At 39.0% G+C, this 14,538-nt stretch overlaps 1 protein-coding gene across 1 annotated transcript; it reads left to right on the top strand.

Moving 5' to 3' along the window:
• Window positions 1-7,720: 7,720 nt before the first annotated feature.
• LOC132709505 (lysozyme C, milk isozyme-like) lies at window positions 7,721-10,565 on the top strand. The gene is made up of 4 exons (XM_087885042.1): window positions 7,721-8,165; window positions 8,356-8,517; window positions 9,312-9,390; window positions 10,276-10,565. Exons 1-4 carry the CDS (start codon window positions 8,030-8,032, stop codon window positions 10,340-10,342), a joined length of 444 nt encoding a protein of 147 aa, XP_087741168.1. The 5' UTR covers window positions 7,721-8,029; the 3' UTR covers window positions 10,343-10,565.
• Window positions 10,566-14,538: the final 3,973 nt, after the last annotated feature.

The following is a 14,538-nucleotide window of genomic DNA, read 5'->3' as shown; positions in this document are numbered from 1 at the left end:
GAGAAGTGATCAAGAAACAAAAAAATAATAAAACACCAGGGACCGATGGAATACCAAGTGAATTTTATAAAGGACTAGGAGAAACATTGGATTGGATATTATTAGAAACATACAATGAGGCATTAATAGAGGCAAAGCTATCAGACTCATGGAGAGTAGCTTACATTTTGTTGATACCAAAGGAAGGAGCAGATATAACACAAATAAAAAATTACAGACCAATCTCTTTATTAAACACTGATTACAAAATTTTTATGAATATAATGGCAAATAGGATGAAAAAAATATTGAATTGTAGGATACACCCAGATGAGAACGGGTTTTTACCAATGAGACAAATAAAAAATAATATAAGAACAGTAATTAATGTATTAGAATATTATGAGGTGCATCCAGAGAGGCAAGTAGCCCTGATCTTTCTGGATGCACAAAAAGCTTTTGATCAGGTCAATTGGCAATTTATGCTCCAACAAATAAAAAACATGAAATTCGGGGAGAGATTTGAAAACATAATAGCCTCCATATATACAAAGCAAAAAGCAAGTATAATGGTAAATGGAGACTTTATTAAATTTTTTGAAATAAAGAAAGGAGTACGGCAGGATTGTCCACTCTCACCCTTACTTTTTATTTTGACATTGGAAAATTTATTGATAAAAATCAGAGCAAGCAAAAAGATAAAAGGGTTAAAAGTAAAACGAGAGGAATACAATGCCCAAGCATTTGCGGATGGCCTTGTATTCTTCATAGAAGAACCATTAAAAACAGGACAAATATTGATAAAAGAAATAGAGGAATTTGGGAAGGTAGCTGGTTTAAAAATTAATTAAGATAAGCCCAAAATGTTAACAAAAATATGATAGGAAAACAAATAGAGGAATTAATTAAAGAATCAGGATTACAGGTAGTAAAAAAGGTGAAATATTTAGGTATATATTTGACAGCCAGATGTGCAACAATAAAGGAGAATAATTATGTAATCTTAGTCCAACAAATAAAAGAAGATTTAGAAAAATGGGGGAAACTGAAATTATTATTATTAGGGAGAATAGCAGCAATAAAAATGAACGTTCTGCCGAGGCTGCTTTATTTATTTCAGACAATTCCAGTAAAATTGGACAATTTTTTTTTAATTGAAAAAGTTTTTCAAATACAAATTTTTCCCCCTTTCCCTCCCCCTCCCCCCTCCTCCCTAACCCCCCTCCCCCTCCCCTCCCCCCATGGCTTCTTCAAAATAAAATCATTAATATCAAGTTAAATAATACTTTACCATCCTTTTACACTACCCCCACATGCTAACCATTTCTTTCTAACATTGTTATTATATCCCCCTATACTAAACATTTCAAAGCAACCTTCAGCTATAAAACTTTATAATAATTCCTAATTTAACATTTATTCAACTCATAATCTACCCATATCCTCCACCCCCAAACATATATCTCTTAATTCAGATCTTTTACATATATTCATATCTAAACATAACCTCCCTTTTACTAAGCTAAACAATCAGTAACCTAACCTATCTCCACCCCTTTTGCTACAGGTCTACCATACATAATATTTTAATATCTTCATTCTTCTGCCCACACCTCACCACTAAAAAAATATTTCCATATATAAACAGAATCCTCAAATGACTTTAAATTTGTAATCCATATAATATCTTCTGTAACGTCTTTCAGATAGATTATTAATTCCATCATCCGTGTTAGGATAACATCAAGTTCTGTTTCCAACAGTATATTTAGTATCTTCAATTACCATCTGCCCCCATCAGTAATAAATGTTGTCGTATATAAAAAAACCACCCGAGTGACTTTATATTTATATTCCATATGATATCTTCTGTAGTGTCTTTCATCTAGATTATTAATTCCAACCACCGTGTTAGGGTAACAACAAGATCTAATTTTTATTTATTTATTTATTTATTGTAAATTTGAACAAAATAACCACAAAATTTGTATGGGAAGGAAAAAAGAATTAAATTAAGTATATTGCAAGATGACAGAGCCAGAGGTAGATTCGGATTACCAGCATGGGAAAAATATTATAAAGCAACAAGTTTGACATGGATTAAGGAATGGGTGAGTTTGAAAAATCAAAGATTGCTAATATTGGAGGGACACAATCTGATGATGGGGTGGCACGCCTTCTTATGCAACACCAGGAATAAAACAGATAGGTATTTTTGTAACCATATATTAAGAGACTCATTAATTTGTACATGGCAAGAAATTAAAAATTAACATATATGAAAGTTCCTGGAGGGCTATCCACAATAGAGGCAACGATACACCCCAATACTTTGACAATTCAAAAAATGGTAAGATGTTATGAAATATTAAATCCCCAGGGAATATTAAAAACACAAGAGGAACTTAGAGAGCAAGGAATACAGATAGACTGATGGCCCTATTTACAGATAAAAACAAGATACAAAAAAGACCAAGAGGAAAGAGGAATTGAATTAAAACCAAATTGGTTGGATAAACTTTTAGAAACCACAGACGAAAAATTGATTTCAAAAATTTATAAATGTTTATTATAATTTGATTTAGCAGAAGAATTAGTAAAGGGACAAATGATAGCATGGGCAAGAAACAATGGACATAACATAGAATTGGAGGACTGGGAAAGAGTGTGGGAAAATAATTATATTATAACAAAATCAGTGGCTCATAAAGAGAACCAGTACAAAATGTGGTATAGATGGTATCTGGCCCCTTCGAGATTAACAAAAATGTATTCGAATGTAAGTCCAACTTGCTGGAAGTGCAAGCATTTTTTTCCATGTCTGGTGGCTTTGCCCAAAAATTAGGAAGTATTGGAAAAAATAAGGATTTGGCTAACAGAAATAATGTCGGAAAAAATAGAACTCAAACCAGGGATTATTAAAGAAAATTATAAAGTATTTAATACTACATATAATCACTGCAGCCAGATTGGTGTTAGCTCAATTTTGGAAAACTGATCAACTGCCAACAGAAAACTGATAATCCAAAAAATCTAAAATTGTGTGGAAATGGATAAATTAACATTTGAATTGAAAGATAAGGCAGACTCAAAATATTATATAGCATGGAATAGATGGTATGATTGGATAAATCGGAGAAATAAGGCAAATGTAAAATTCTGAATGATAACAAAAAAAAATGCACCATCAATAAGACAATGGATATGTGACTAAAGTCACTTTTTTTTTAATGTAGTGTTGTTTATATGGATATATATGTGTTTAGTGTATATATGATGTAGCATTTCGTTTTTAAATGTTTAATAAAGTTTGTTTTTTTAAAAAAAAAAAGAAAAAGAAAAAGAAATTTGTGGTGCTATATTGTGTTTAGGAGTCTGACAGCCCATAGGTAGAAGCTGCTTGTCCCTAAGTATCTTCCTTACTCTGCTGAAACAGCGAGACCTGGCGATGTCATCCAGTGGTGTTAGAGAGCAACCAATGGTTTCTTGTGCTGAATTAATCACTGTTGTGGTCCGCCAGCAGCCTGCGGAGCTGGCAGCGGAGTGGGACAGTGATGAGGCTGAGGAAGAACATGGGCCAGTCCTGGAGGCTGGGGAAGGCCCGGATGAGGGCTCTGCGTCAGAGGCAGAGATGGGGCCAGGGCCATCGGGGAGTGAGGTACGGACTCCAGAACCTCCACAGACTGATAGGAGTGAGGCAGAGGAACAGGAGGAGCCTGTTCCTAATGCACACATGAGAAGAGCTGCCAGAAGGCAAGAGCAGTTCAAGCAAAAAGGACAACTCGGGAATAGGGCCAAGAGATGATTGGCCCCTCTCATAAGTAAGGTGACCAGACGTCCCGCATTTGGCGGGACAGTCCCGCTTTTGAGCAATTTGTCCCGCGTCCCGCGGCGTTTTAAAAAAGTCCCGATTTTTCATTCTGCGTCCTGAGTCCCCGCTGATGGCTAGAGGGAAAAAAAACTGCAAATTCTTGCCGCGGGGCTTCAAAGGGCCGCCCTAGAGCCAGTGGTGCAGCCGAACCCTTTGCTAAATTGCTGGCTTGCCCCGCCCCTCCGCACCACTATTTATTGCCAATAAATAGTGGTGGGCAAGGGGCGGGCGAGCCAGCAATTTAACAAAGGGTTCGGTGTTTTTTTTGTAATTTTATTGGCCCCCGGAGCTTCAGCATAGGCTAATTGGCCTCCCGGCTCTCAGCTGATTTGTCTCGGCTGTTTTGCTCAGGGCTCTTCTGCTTCCTTGCAAAGAAATGAAACTGAAACTGCTTTGCCCTTGCTGCAAGGTTGGAAAATTAGGCAGGCAGAATTCTTTTCTTTTTCCTCACCAAAAAAGGTAGGTGCAAACAACAGGAAATTTAGGGAAAAAAAGGGGATTTTAAAACACAAAAGAAAAAAAGCTCTATTTAACTAGGGAATTGTAATAATTGAGATACTATTAATTGTATATTGTGTTGAAAGCAGAAATGGTTAAGTTGTGGTTCAGAGGAATATATGGGGGAAATTATTTGGTTTATTATTATTGGTAAATATAATTAATTGATTTGTAAGAAATTGGATTGCATGGAAATAATTGGAATATTCATGTTCATATTGATTAATATACAAAAAAGGTAGTTATATAACTAATTGATTTATATTAAAATGTTGAATGTATATTAAACAACTGTAATATTACATAATTAACCAATGTGAGGATGGATATAAAAATAGATGACAATGGGAAGGGGTATAATATAGAAGGGAAAAATTGAATTTGATTAAGATTAGAGATGAGGATGAAGGGTAATATTGGTTTTTTACAAAAATAGATGAGGAATAAATATGGCAAAAAGGAAATATAGAAATTGTAAATTTAATTGAAATGACTAAACACTGTTTAAATTTGTGAACCGGCCAAATACTCTGTTCAAAGAAAATACATTGTATGTTTGTATGTGTGTTTCTAATTATTGTTATTTATTCATATTTGTTCTCTTTTATTCTTTAAAGTTTAACAATTCATTCTTTAACTTAATATCTTTATATTTGTTTGGGGTTGGCTTTCTTCCCTTTCATCTTTTTTATTGTACAGCGATCTTTCTCCTCAAACCTACCACCTCTCTCTTTTCTTTCCTTCTTACTTTCTCTTCCTCCCCCTCTTCTTCTCCTCCCTACTTCCTCTTCCTTTCTCCTTCTCCTCCTCTCTTCCTCCCTCTCTTACCCTCCCTCCTACTCTAATTTCCCTTCCCTTCCTTCATCCCTCTCTATTGCTGTATCCTTTTATGCATATGGACTACTCAGAGGGCTGAAAAAGTTATTTCTGACTGGTCCTCGCACTTTTGACCAGTCCTCGAACTTACGACTGTCCTCACATTTTACGTTTTTGCCCTATCTTGTCACCATGGTGAAGAGAAGCAGTTGTGAAATGAGTGACATGGTTGTTAAGAACGCTGCATGGGCATAAATGTGAGGATGGTCATAAGTGTGAGGACCAGTCAAAAGTGCGAGGACCTGTCAGAAATGACTTTTTTCAGCCCTCTGGGTAGTCCTTTTGTGCATATGGACTACTCGGAGGGCTGAAAAAGTTATTTTTGACTGGTCCTCGCACTTTTGACCAGTCCTCGAACTTACGACTGTCCTCACATTTTACGTTTTTGCCCTATCTTGTCACCATGGTGAAGAGAAGCAGTTGTGAAATGAGTGACATGGTTGTTAAGAAAGCTGCATGGGCATAAATGTGAGGATGGTCATAAGTGTGAGGACCGGTCAAAAGTGCGAGGCCCAGTCAGAAATGACTTTTTTCAGCCCTCTGGGTAGTCCTTTTGTGCATATGGACTACTCAGAGGGCTGAAAAAGTTATTTTTGACTGGTCCTCACACTTTTGACCAGTCCTCGAACTTACGACTGTCCTCACATTTTACGTTTTTGCCCTATCTTGTCACCATGGTGAAGAGAAGCAGTTGTGAAATGAGTGACATGGTTGTTAAGAATGCTGCACGGGCATAAATGTGAGGATGGTCATAAGTGTGAGGACCAGTCAAAAGTGTGAGGACCTGTCAGAAATGATTTTTCAGCCCTCTGAGTAGTCCCTATACACATAGCCATGGCCACCCGGTCACATGGCCAGCTAGCCACGCCCACCCAGTCACATGGCCTCCAAGCCACGCCCACACAATAAGCCACGCCCACAATGGTGTCCTTCTTACCAACGTTAAAATCTGTTCACCTTACCCTATACACATAGCCACGCCCACCCAGTCACATGACCAGCTAGCCACGCCCACAAAATAAGCCACGCCCACAATGTCCCTCTTTACCAATGTTAAAATCTGGTCACCTTACTCATAAGGCTTAAAACAGACCAGCAACGGCGTTTGGGTTTTGCCAGAAAACAACTTTGGAAGCTTTGTTTTCTCCTTCGTCTATGTCTTGTATTTATTTTTTTATCTGTGACTTCTGAATGTTTGCCAAGAAAGGCCTTTGGCAGTTTGCCTAATTGGATCAAGATTTGTGAGGAATTTGTTTTGGGAGGAATTTGCTTTAATTTAGTTGAATGACACTGGGAGTGAAGTAATTCTCAACTGTTTGAATAAAGTTTGTTTGTTTTTTCACTGACTGATTTTCCTACTACTTACTTGGGCCTGGGTCACAACAATCACTCTCTGTAGTACCTTCCTGTCTGCGGCTATTAAACCAGCGTACCATACATTTATACAGTATGTGAGGACACTTACTTTCGTGGACCGATAGAAAGAAGGAATCAACTGTTGTTCTACCTGATTTTTCCGCAGGACTCTAAGGAAATGAAGTCTCCTTAATCTCTGAATAATATTAGATAAACAGATAAAATTGGAGATGAGGCATCCTGTGACCACATAGAGTTTTTGCAGATAAAAACCAGCAACTTGAATTCCCCCAGAAACCAAGTGGCAATTAACTAACCCCATCCCTGCCTCTGCTGCCATCTTCGGGACCAGATCTGGCTTCTGGGTAGCCTTCTGGGACAGCCTGTGTAGAGTTCACTGCAGTGACCCATACCATGAATAATTTACAAAATCCAGTTGCAGAATTCAGCAATTTCAGATCATGATGGAGAAAAAAACATCTGTATGGTCATTAAGAGCTAACAGAGACTTGATGACACATAATCAATCAATGTTATTCAGAGGAATCAATGACTAATCTAACACGGTAATTTTTGCTCTACCAATTCACGTCCATATCTCTCATCATGGCCACAAGCCAAACAAATTAAATTAAATTAAATTAAATTTTAAATTAAAAGAATTCAAGATCATGTTTCAGAAAGTTTTTAATAAAGCATCCTGTTAAGAGTGACAAGTTGCTAGAAGGTATGAATTCATTGTGCATCCATGTCAGATTCTCCTATAAGAGCAGAAAATACAAAACTAGAGCCTCATCCTCATCTTTCTCCCTCTCCCTCTTTATGTGCCCTCAAGGAGGATAATAAGGCAATAAAACCAAACTGAAATAATACAGTTCTCTGAGTAATTTCAGTATGTTGCATTTCTCCGCAAACTTCATGAGACCAAAAAATATGCACTGAACTAGAGTTGTATTGAAACACCCAGACAGAAACCACAACCAAATGAGAGAGAGGAATGTCTTTGGGACTGGGATCCCAAAAAATCAAGAAGGCAGCAGTCACCACACAATAAAAGCCCTCTTCCTTTTTCACATACGTCACATGCAAAACACATAAAAAATGATGGGGCTTCCATCATGCAATTGTGACCATCACTTGTTCATTTTTGGCACGTCATTCCCTTTGACCCAGGATCCCTCAGGGAGCTATAAATGTTTTTCTCACTCTTTTTAAAAAATTGGTTTAGCTTCTTACAAAATTAAAAATGAGTGTTAAAAATATTTTTTCTTCTACTTTGCACTCAACACTCTCTTCTGGTTACTCCATTATTGCTTCAGCTTTGGGAATTACTATTGCCACATACTTTGTTGTCAATCTCTCCTGAGTTTCCTCTTACACAAGCTGTGACTATAAAATCCAGTAGCCGCACTGGAGAAGTCAGACATCCTCCTCTGAGAAGCTGCAGCAATGAAGGCCCTATTGCTCACTCTCCTCTTCCTCCTCATTGCAGCCAATAAAGCCAAAGTATTTACCAAATGTGAACTGGCTTCACGTCTGAAAAGGGAGGGGATGGATGGATATCATGGCTACAAATTGGGCGACTGTGAGTTTACTTTTTCTATCTCTCTGTTTTAGCCTGGTCCAGGTTTTCAAGAGGAATGGGACTGTGGGTCCTTCCTTGGTTGAGGGAAGAATGATTGAAGATGGTTAAATATTCTGTGTAAGAAACCAGGATAACTTTTCACTTATAACAATAACCTTTTATATTCCTTTCCCTGTTTGCTCTCTTCCAGGGATCTGTATGGCCTATCATGAGAGCAGATACAACACCCGAGCTGTGGGACCACCAAACTCAGATGGCAGTCGTGACTATGGGATTTTCCAGATAAACAGCCGCTGGTGGTGCAACAATAACCAGGGCCCTACAGCTAATGGCTGTCATAAGCCTTGCAGTGGTAAGACACCTAGTGTAGGGAAGAAATTATCTTGATGAAGGAATACAAGAGTTGTTAGGAGAACTGTTAGGGTTTTAGTCCTTCTTCTCCTTTATTGCTCTTTGTACTTGTTCAATTTTGTCCAGTGCTTCATGAAGTTTGGCATTAAATCATTCTGTCTCTCAAAGTAGTTTCAAGTTCCTGCTTGGGTTAACTGTGATGGTATCTAGCCACCATATTTTCTGTTGGCCTCAATCTGCTCCTCCACTTTGTACTCCATTTCCCAAATTCTCACAAGTCTTTTAACTTCCTTTTCACAGCCATATCTCACTTTGTGCCTCCAAACACCACCTACCACAACATTAGTCAATGTCTTGCCCAGAGGCACAAGTTAAAGGCAGCCGTAGAACTCCAACTAGCAAGGAACCTGATCCAGTGTTCTCTGCCCTTTGTCAGAGAAATCTGGTGAGACAATTCTTCTCTCACTCCTATCCAAGAGTGCAGAAAGACTGTCGGGAAGTCTGCATATTCAGCTCCAGAAGGAAAACAGATTCCCAGTGTTCTACACTTTTCAGACTTGTTACTCTACACACTTAGAGGATGAGAAATGTCATTTCATGTTCTACACCAGCTGTATAAAAAGTAGCTTACACTGTTAAAGAAGTGAATGCATTACATAATAACTATTGAGGTCCTACATCTAAAGTGCCACTTGGGTAAGAATCTGCCTTAAATAGTAATATTATGCAAGTCTTTGGAAATTTTTTTTTGAAACATCTGGGTTGGGACATATTTTAATTTGTCTTTCCTGGCAGCTTTCACAACTGATGACATCACAGATGATATTGTTTGTGCTAAGAGAATTGTGCGTGATCCCCAAAAGATGGATGCCTGGTAAGTCAATCTTTCATTAACATCATCCACTTGTAACGTTGGGTAGCAATTGAATTGTCTTGAAAGTTAATTATTTTTCTTTACATTATTGTACAACTGTTAATCTTGATGGTAAAATACAATTTTTGAATATGGAATTGTGTATTTTTCTTGCTAGAGGGGTTTGTTGATACCTATTGTAGCTGGATAATTTCTTCCCAGTAATTTCCCATCTATTATCCACTTTTGTGCTTCTCACTAGTTTTAAAATCTTTTATCACAAGTTCAGCATTGGGTTTGGTACCAAGTTGGGGCAGGTAGCAGAAGAATTTGGCAGATGGCCTTTTAAACACCAGGACTCTGATCCTGTGGAGGAGCTCCACAGGATCAGAGAACTGGTAGATAGAGGGATCCTGACGGATTCTAGGATATGGGGTAGGATTTTGTGAGCCCTCTGGTGATCACCAAAGACTTTGGATGGGAACTCCCTTTAGCTCTAGCTAGTAGAGACCCTACCTAGGATATGTGGGAACCAAAGTATCTCTTGGCATTACTGGTCATATAGGCTTTATTGTGACAAATAGAAAGTCAAGAGTATTTTAGCTAAAACAAAAAAAGTGTTGGATTTTAGCCTGGAGAAAAGGAATTCATTGACAAACCAGCAAAGGAACTTTAGCAATCAATAAATAGGAAAGATGAATGAAAAATAGTTGCCACTAACTCACCTGGAAATTCCTGGCTCCTGCTTGAGAGGGGGGCAGGGGGGAGTTGGATTAGAAAAGGTCCAAGGTCCCTTCCAATTCTGTTCTTCTCCTATTCTGTTACTCTTGAAGATTTACATAATCAAACAAACCACTCCTGCATGTGGTTTGGAAAGACATGCAATATTCTTCTTCTTACTTCTAGGGTTGCCTGGAGGAACCACTGCAAAGGAAGAGATCTGTCACAATGGACTCATGGCTGCCGGCTCTGAGATGGATGATCCTGCATTTCTCTTCTGCATTTCCCTTCCTCCTCCTGTCATGAAAATGATACTTCTTCTTATACCGTATAACCAATCTTTCACAATTCGATGTGATGCGTGTACCCCAGAAGTTGGGAAGAACAAGTTTCTTTGCATATAAATGATGATTTTAAATCTCTTTTAAACTCTTCAAATATTGCTTGAAAATGTTCAATAAAATGAATATTCTGCATTTTGCCACTTTCATTTCATCCTTCATTATTCTCACATAACTGAACTGGTTATTAATCTTTCCTATGGCAGGGGAGAACTGTGTAGCCAAATATATCATTGGTTCAAAACTTGGCATCCTGATGCATCTCTTAATACAATATTAGTAAACTATCTTGAAATTGTTACATGAAAATTCTAAATTGGCAGTCAAGGCCAGACAATATCTAGGATGTACCTCCAGTTATACTGTACAGCTTGGTTTTGTTGCAGTGTAACTGATGTCTGAATTTAGAATCTGATGGCTATTTTACTACAATCCATTGACCTGGCAGATACCAGAGTATCCAAACAAGAAAGCAACATTAGCAGATTAAATTATACAGGCAAAATTATTGTGATTTACCCTGTTCCAAACTCCTCATTTTACCTTCTTTCAAAGTATAGATTTGTTATTGTATTAAATCTAGTCTATTTAGTGCATCATCAGCTCCAGAATGTAGTTAACAAGTCAGAGGAAGACTGACCCAAAGTCACCCAGCTGGCTTGGTGCCTAAGGGGGGACCAGAATTCACAATGTTTTGGTTTCTAGTTTGGTGCCTTAACCATTATTCCAAACTAGCTGTTCTGCATACAGTGAGCCACAGTGGCGCAGTGGTTAGTGTGCAGTACCGCAGGCTAATTCTGCTGATTGCTGGCTGCCTGCATTTGGCAGAATCTCACCAGGCTCAAGGTTGACTCAGCCATCAATCCTTCTGAGGTTGGTAAAATGAGGACCCAGATTGTTGGGGCAATATGCTGACTCTGTAAACCACTTAGAGGGGGCTGTAAAACACTGTAAAGCAGTATATAAATTGAAGTGCTATTGCTATTATAATTAAATAGAATGACTTGATTTATATTCAGTCTCCTAAAACACCCCACTCTCACTATGCTGGTACTGCAATGGTCTATTGCACCAGGGAATTGCAATTTGTTTCCTTTTTTGTATATATTTTTTATTCACGGTATTAAACAAGAAGATAAAAATTAATATAAACTAATGTAAAGAAAAAGAAAGAAAAAAAATAAAGCAAAGAGGGCAAAACATACAAGAAAAGAAAAAAGTTGAGGAAAAACAAAATGGAGAAAAAATATAAAATTAATATACTTTTACTTTCTAAAATTACACACTACTCTTTTTTCCATAACCTATCCTATCTAATCATCAAAATCATATATCGTTCCTTTTTTATTTTTATGCAAAAGTTCCATAAGAGGCTTTCAGTTACCTATATATACAGTATATATATATATATATATATATATATGCAAAATCCTCCACAAACATAACATCAAGACAGCATTCTGCACAAACCGAAAAATATCCACCATCCTAAGGAACCCCAAAGACAAAATTGAGTTAGAAAATCAAGGAGTATATGAAATCCCATGCACCGCCTGCCCCACCACATACATTGGACAAACCAACAGACGAATAAGTGCACGCATAGAAGAACACAAGAACTCAGTCAGAAAAGAGGAACCAACTTCTTCCCTGGTCCAACACCTTAAAGCCACAGGACATGATATTGACTTTAAAAAGACCAGAACTATCGCCAAAACTGAACACTTTAACAACAGAATAATCAGAGAAGCCATCGAGATAGAAAAATGCCCACACAGCTTGAACAAACGAGACGATACCTCCCGCCTACCAGCCATTTGGAAACCCGCCCTTATTGACAAACGAGTCCCTAACACGACGAATGACACCAGACCCACACTCACGAGAGCCACACAGGATGTCACCACCACACATCCACGCAGAAAGCAGACTCAAACCCACACTGATAATGAGCCATGACCAAGGACCAGAAGCCAGACCGCAGCTGCATCATTAGCCACTTTAAACCCCTCCAATCCATATATGAAGCAGACTGACACCCACCATGAAGAGGTCGCACGGCCACAAACATGAAGCCAAACAACAACAACGCAGCTCACCAGCTCAAATCCCCCTGCAACTCAGACTAAGCTGAGCACAACCAAGCCCCCACCCAAACAGAACACACCCCCAGCCAATCAGAGCACAACCAACCCCCCATCCAATCAGAGCACAGCCAAGCCCCTAACCAATCAGAACACACCTCCACCCAATCAGAACACAGCCAAGTTCCCACCCAATCAGCTCACACCCCCACTAGCAGTTAAAAGGAAGAGACAGCTGTGATCTCACATTGCTCCTGGAAGCACGAAGCCGAGAACACCAGCCTGAAGATGACGAATGAGACTTCGTCGAAACATCGCCAAGACACTTCCAATTTTACGTGGGAGAAGACCCGAATAACCAAAGACCTACATACATATATATGTATGTATGTATGTATATATATATATATATATATATATATATATATATATATATATATATATATTAGCATGAAAATAAAAAAGGAACATGATATTATATTATATATAATATAATCAACAGGTCTTGTTCAGGGGTGAAATCCAGCAGGTTCTGACAGGTTCTGGAGAACTGGTAGTGGAAATTTTGAACTGTTTGGAGAACCGGTAGCGGTCACTAGCGGAAATTTTGAATAGTTCAGAGAACTGGCAAATATCACCTCTGGCTGGCCCCAGAGTGGGGTGAGAATTGAGATTTTGCAATATCCTTCTCCCAGGAGTGGAGAGGGAATGGGGATTTTGCAGTATCCTTCCCCTGTCATGCCCACCAAGCCACACCACACCACACCCACCAAGCCACGCCCACAGAACTGGTAGTAAAAAAATTTGGATTTCACCACTGGTCTTGTTGCATGGGGGATGGGATTGCTGATGGGACAGAGAAGCTTCTCATGCCCAGGTGCCCATCAAGTTGGTTTTTAATTTTTAATTTTTAATTTTATACTAATTGATTTTGCATTTTTAACTTTTATTATATTGTAAGCTACTCAGAGATGTTGCATTGGTCAGATGAGAGGCATAGAAATCCACTAAAGAATAATAAATGATATCTTTCGCCAACTGGTTAGAAAATTCTGGGAGTTGAAGTCCACACATCTTCAAGCTGCCAAGGTTGAGAAATATTGATACAATGAAATGATCCACTGTGGCTTTCTTCTAACTGTTTATCCATTAATCCTAAAAGGGAAGGTTCTGTCTCCCATAGACTATTGATCTATAAAATCATCTGTATTGGCCAGGGGTGGTTCTACTTACCTTTACCACCAGTTGGCAACGGTGCTTCTGCGCATGCGCAGATTGCTGCTGATGATGATCTAGGGTGGTGGGTGGGGTCTCCCGCCGGTTTTACCACTGTTTCTTGCGAACCGGTCTGTACCAGGGGTAACCCACCACTGGGATCGACGTATATCTTTGAAATCAAATATTTTTAATTTTTTTACATGACCACCAAGCATGATAAAATGTCCCCTCGTGGTGTTCATATTTCCAATATGCATTTGAAGAGACTTTATTTTTCCAGCCTAATGCTGGAAATAACGCTAGCTCCGCCCATGCGCAAAAGTGTCACGCGCACGTGTGACCGTGCGTGCACCCACGAGCAAACTGGTAGCAACGGGTCTTGAAAAAACCACATGCACCCCGGATAGAAGGCCAGACAAATTCTATGGTCAATCTCCAGTTAAGTTAAGGCTTGGCTTTTCTCCTATTGTGTAAAAAACCACGATCTCCAAATTTAAAATTTGGTTGCCATTTAAGTCCCATCAGTTTACCTGCCAAATACTAGAGCAGCGGTTCTCAACCTGGGAGTCGCAACCCCTTTGGGGGTCGAACGGCCATTTCACAGGGGTCGCCAAAGCCCTCTCTCGCCCCCCCCCATGCCTTCACTCACCCTCACTCTCTGCCTCTGTTGGATCGCCCGGTCGCCTTTCACTTACCCCGCCCACTCCCAATCTATTGCTGCCTCTGGAGTCCCAGCTGATGGCTAGAGAGAAAAAAATTTTAAATTCTTGCCGCGGGGCTTCAAAGAGCTAACTGCAAAGAGGTAA

The sequence above is a fragment of the Pantherophis guttatus genome, chromosome 2, assembly GCF_059756535.1.
Source record: "Pantherophis guttatus breed Tessera chromosome 2, ASM5975653v1, whole genome shotgun sequence".
NCBI lineage: Eukaryota > Metazoa > Chordata > Lepidosauria > Squamata > Colubridae > Pantherophis > Pantherophis guttatus.
Note: the sequence above shows the minus strand (reverse complement) of the source record. Positions and strands in the feature narration are given on the sequence as shown.

Excerpts from the sequence above, each read along its gene's own strand:
- LOC132709505 (XM_087885042.1), top strand. The coding sequence starts at position 8,030 with ATGAAGGCCCTATTGCTCACTCTCCTCTTCCTCCTCATTGCAGCCAAT. Across the intron at positions 8,518-9,311 it reads CTGTCATAAGCCTTGCAGTG|CTTTCACAACTGATGACATC; the intron begins GTAAGACACCTA and ends CTTTCCTGGCAG. Across the intron at positions 9,391-10,275 it reads CCCCAAAAGATGGATGCCTG|GGTTGCCTGGAGGAACCACT; the intron begins GTAAGTCAATCT and ends TCTTACTTCTAG.